Here is a 4,912-nt window from a genome sequence, read left to right as displayed (position 1 = left end):
AAGTCATAGAGTTTAAAGGCAACGCTAGCAGATACTGAGGAGATGGATGGAAACTTCTGTTCTCAGCTGGTTTATATTTTTCTACATCCAGTTGTTTTGCGTCTTGTTTCTTTCTTGCTGTTGCGTTTTTTTTCTCTGATGTCAGCTCAGCGATCAATAAAGTTTCATCTGATCTTGTGTTTTCTGCGTCGAGACATTTTCAGATTCAGAGAAACAGTCTTAATAAGGGGATCCATCAGCTGCAGGAGGATTTAACTTCCTGTGTGACTCTGTGCTGGTGGGTCCGGCCTCCTGTACAGAACAGTGAGGGCGGTGATCACACTCGGCCCATGCTGCCACCGTCTCTGCATGTTCTCTTGTCTCCACCTTCATCCTTCGTCTACAAACTTTCTCCCGGCGCCTCTCTCTCCTCCCGTCTCTCCCTCCCTCCGAACTGTCTCTAGGCAACAGAACAAAAGGGGAATCACCACGACTACGGTGTTCTGGTGCAGCTCGGCTATTTAAAGCAGAACTGATGTAAGAGGCGGAACATCGAGTTTCACTGAGGGAACATCGAGGAGACGTGTGACGCTGCTGCAGCTCGCTGCCTGAATCACCTCCAGGCTTCTGCAGGAAGGTTTCAGGAGGTGACGACTGGAAGCAGGAGCTGGAACTTGTCTGCTGATAAACACATGAAGTCTACGAGTTCAACAGGTGGCAGTTTGTTCTGTGTCTCCGTCCTTCAGCGTGGAGTCAGGAAATAAATAAAGTGCCCACATTGAATACAGCCGTGACTCCATAATCGACCCGTAACGATCCAGAACCTTGCTATCCAATAGGTTTCTAGGAAAAACCAACAGAACCCATAAAAACAGCCTTAACATAGCGACAGCCTTGGATTCTGACTCCGACATGACATTTAATGTCACCAATCAGGATAAGGGCGTATTATCTGACTGAACAATCCCACAGATTGGCTACGTTCACGCTGCAGGACTTGATGCTCAATGAGGATTTCTTTGTGAGTTCGTTCACATTTCCAGCTAAATGCGACACAAAAGCCGTTAAACCCGGTCGCCGTCGGAGACAAGATGAAGAAGCAGAAACAGGAGAGCCGAGGTGACGAGCAGCAGGAGGTGGAATCAGACGGAGAATCAACGGGCGGCTGATTCAGCTGCAGCTCTGCAGAAACCAGGACCAGATTAAAACCGGAGCTCTGTGAGGAAACTAATCCCTCCGGCCGCTTTAACCCACGGCTGCAGCCTGATCTGAAACCAACCTGCAATCACTGAGGAGCAGCTGGAGGTCAAATCCCCCCAACAGTGGAGGAAAACACTGTTTCTGGGGGTAAAAGAAAGTCAATAAATAAAGCAGAATTTAAATTTCCTGCCAGTCTGAAACAGTATCTGCTCATTTGATGTTTCTGGGGAATCAAAATGTTCATTTTTTAAAACATCAGTTTGTTTTTTTGTGTTTTATTCAGATTTACTGACGTTACCTGTTGGTTTAATATTTAACATTTATGGCTACCAAGTCGTATAAAAAGCTGAGCCTCCTGGAAGACAGTGAAGTGTTCTTATTGCATATAAAAAAGTAAATAAATAAGGAATATATTTATCTGTATCGCTGAAACGATCAATTTATTTTGTCATTACCCAACTGCAGACATGAAATATCAGTAATAATGGTCGTATATGTGACGGGGAACAACAAGCTCCTGATATTTAACCACATAAATACCAGTTAACTAAAATATCTCAACTCATATGAAATGTTTTACCAGCTACTGTTAGAATATTTAAATGAGAGATGGTTAAATGGTTCATTTTGACTCTTTTACATAACTAGTGAGTCTATTTCAACACCTTTCGTCTCTAAAGCTGCTTTCACAAAACTACTTCCTGTTGCAGATCCAGCTAACTGGACAACCCCCTAAAGGACGACCTTTACTGAAGCTGCTGGAGATGTAAGATCTTATTCAGCAGCTTTGAGTCTGAATTAAAGTTTCCACCAATCAGCAAAAAAATTTTTTTTTAAATGGAACTTCAAAAAACTGCAGTTCATCGATTGCCCACTTGAGGCAGCCTCCTAAACCAGTCCACACACCTCAGGGTTAAAATGCCAGACTGAGGAAAAAACACATTTACAGCCTGAAAACAGAAACACTTTTGGTCTCTACAGCTTCTGTTCCTCTTTGTGCAGTTGACCTGCTGGAAATACTGTTTCAGAGCCGTCCGGTCTAAATCGTATTCTGCAGGAAACAGATGGGAAATGTCACAGAGTTTTTGTCTATTTCCATTTACAGGATGTAGTCTTTGGTTTTTCACAGATGTGTTTCTGCTGTAAGTTGCTGTAAGAGTTCAGAGAAAGCAGCGGGTGACTCTGGAGGTTTGCTGTCGTCCTAATCAGAACTTCTGCCACTTTACATGCTGTTTTTCTACCTCCTGGACGTCTTCCCGCATGGATTTCAAAACAAGGCAGAGTTGTGTAGAATGTGTGTCATTTCATAGGCTATAAAACATGAGCAGCAGCTGAAGTCCTGTTTCAGGTGAGTCTCTCTCATCTTTCTGCTTCGGCGATGGCAGTTTACATTTTTGGATTCCATCACGTTGCACTTTGTCCCGTTAAACTAGCATTTTAATCTCAGCAAAAGTGTGAAAATGAGTTTTGTTGCTCCTTTAGCGTTGTGTATCTGACCTCTGGACGTCAACGAGTAGGATTAAAGAAACAAAAAGGTAATAGGTAAGTTCAACATTTTACATTTGGGTAATGCAAAAGCAACTGGAAACCCTGTATTCTCTACATGATGCAAGAAGATGTGTCGTAGGCCAGCTGCAGTACCTGGTTGTTCCACCAGGTGGCGCCTTTTTTTGTTTTGTCGTGTCGAGAGGAGGTGTTGCTTCGCTTAGAGTTCATGTTGTGTTGGGAGCGGATTGTGTTGTTGTAGTTTGGCTGTGTCGTGTTGTTTTGTTTTGGTTTCTTTTCGTTTTGTTTTGTTCCTTTGTTGTTTTGTTTTGGTTTAGTTTCTTTTGTTTGGAGACTTTATTTTTTTTCTTTTCTTGTTTTTTTTTTTTTGTGGATGATTCAATTCTGAGAAAATATGAACAAGTTTTGAGGATTTTGGACCAATTCTGAGTCGTTCTGGAGAAGCATCAAGATGTTTTCGTCACGTTTTGAGTTGAACTGCAGTACCTGGTTGTTCCACCAGGTGGTGCCTCTCACTGTTTAATCCTTTGGAGACCAGAGACGCCTTGACAAAGACCTCTGAGACGTTTCATGGCCTCTGAGCAGAGCTTGTGTGGTTAAGGCAGACTGGGACCAACCCGGATAGCGTTCCTGTATGTAAACTATGTGTTTGTTAGCTAAAACATTAGCATAAAGAAAATGTCCAGTGTAAGCAATGATTGACTGACAGCACTGCTAACTTTTAAAATTATTCATCGTGACTCAAACTGTGCTCTTCATTTATGACTCTGGTCTATCGTCAGCTCACGATGGGGCTCAGATTAAACACGATACCGTTAGACTGGATCTGGACATCTGTTCCTGTAAATATTACGATAATTATAATCCGGTGTGACCACAGGAGGAAGCTCCGTCTTTAAGCCAAGTCTTACCATCTTGTACAGGTCCGAAACGCTGATCTGGTCCTCGTCCACCATCTCGAACTCCTTCCTCGGCACCAGGTCCAGACCCAGGTGTCTGAGGGAGACAGAGACCACCGTCAGTGTCTTTAATCTAAGCTTCACACAAACCAGCTCCTGTCAGGACACAAACCTCCACAACAGACACTGAGTTAAAGTGATTTTAGAGGCGGCCTCCGGGGATATTGTTCCGGAGGATTACTTTCTGTTCAGTCTCAACAACCACATCTTCCCCCTGCAGGCCGCCGACCTCCGTCCTAAAGACGGTGTTCTGAGAAAACACCGAAACTGCTTCTGAAGCTGCGACACTAAACGTCTGTTTGTGTGTCAGCGCTGCAGAGGAAGGCCGGATGAAGAACATCATTTCTGGGCTGATACGGGTTAAGAAGTGGGAACTGAAGGTTTTATCCATCGCAGCCGTCTCTGTTTATACAAAAGAAATGTGAGAGGAGCAAAAAATGGAGTTCAGAGGTTCTGTTGTAATGAGAACGTTTTGATTCATTGCAGATCCGACGTGTATGAAGTTATTTGTGTGTTTCCAGCAGCAGGAGCTTATCGGCCTGTGATGCACCTTCCAGCTCCAGCTGCTCTTCTTCCTGATGTTCACCTCTCTCAGCAGCTGGAGACCCAATCATCATCTATCTGCTCGCCAACATCAGCAGCATCTCGTTCGCTTGTTTTGTGGCGTCAGACGGTCGCGTTCACTCCGTTAGTTCTCAGTGTGGCAAACCAGCGACTGGAGAAACATGTCGGTTCTACATTAATGCGTTAAATATCCCCATCAGTGTATAATCACTGCTGATAAGCTCCAGCTGCACCAGCAACATCACCTGTCCGCTCTGCTGTAGCGATATTACCTGGATGCTTTGGGAGGCAGTAAAAACACCCAGCGGTGCCCAAATAACTTTGCTGCTATGACTGTAATAACAGCTCACGTCGTCCTCCTTCAGTCTGTTTCAGCAGAGTGCAGCTTTTAATAACCGTGAACAGTCCCGCGTCGCCTCCCGCCCGCTTCTCCAGCATTAATAACTGCATCCTGAGGCAGTGGGCAACTCTTCTCCATTTCATCTGTTTTCCATCAGCCTCCAACCAGCTCCCATGAGCCTTTTCAGCGGCTTCGTCCACCTGCCTCCAGTCACGCCTCCGTTCGGCCCGTGGAGGCGTCACTCAGAGGGCAGGGCGTCTTCACAGAGCCGTGGTGGACGTCTACGGTAAACGTGTGCTAGATGCTGCCATGTGGTGGACGTCTACGGTAAACGTGTGCTAGATGCTGCCGTGGTGGACGTCTA

General features: G+C 45.1%; 1 protein-coding gene across 1 annotated transcript in view; it reads right to left on the bottom strand.

The window, feature by feature from the left end:
- The window catches only part of LOC103356385 (dedicator of cytokinesis protein 3-like), a 170,787-nt gene that overhangs the window by 73,726 nt on the left and 92,149 nt on the right, over positions 1-4,912 (bottom strand). The window contains exon 7 of the mRNA XM_008280492.1: positions 3,597-3,681. Coding sequence (XP_008278714.1) covers positions 3,597-3,681 — 85 coding nt within the window. The remainder of the gene's footprint in view (positions 1-3,596; positions 3,682-4,912) is intronic.

This window comes from Stegastes partitus, unplaced genomic scaffold (genome assembly GCF_000690725.1).
Source record: "Stegastes partitus isolate 25-593 unplaced genomic scaffold, Stegastes_partitus-1.0.2 Scaffold196, whole genome shotgun sequence".
Taxonomy (NCBI): Eukaryota; Metazoa; Chordata; class Actinopteri; family Pomacentridae; genus Stegastes; species Stegastes partitus.
Note: the sequence above shows the minus strand (reverse complement) of the source record. Positions and strands in the feature narration are given on the sequence as shown.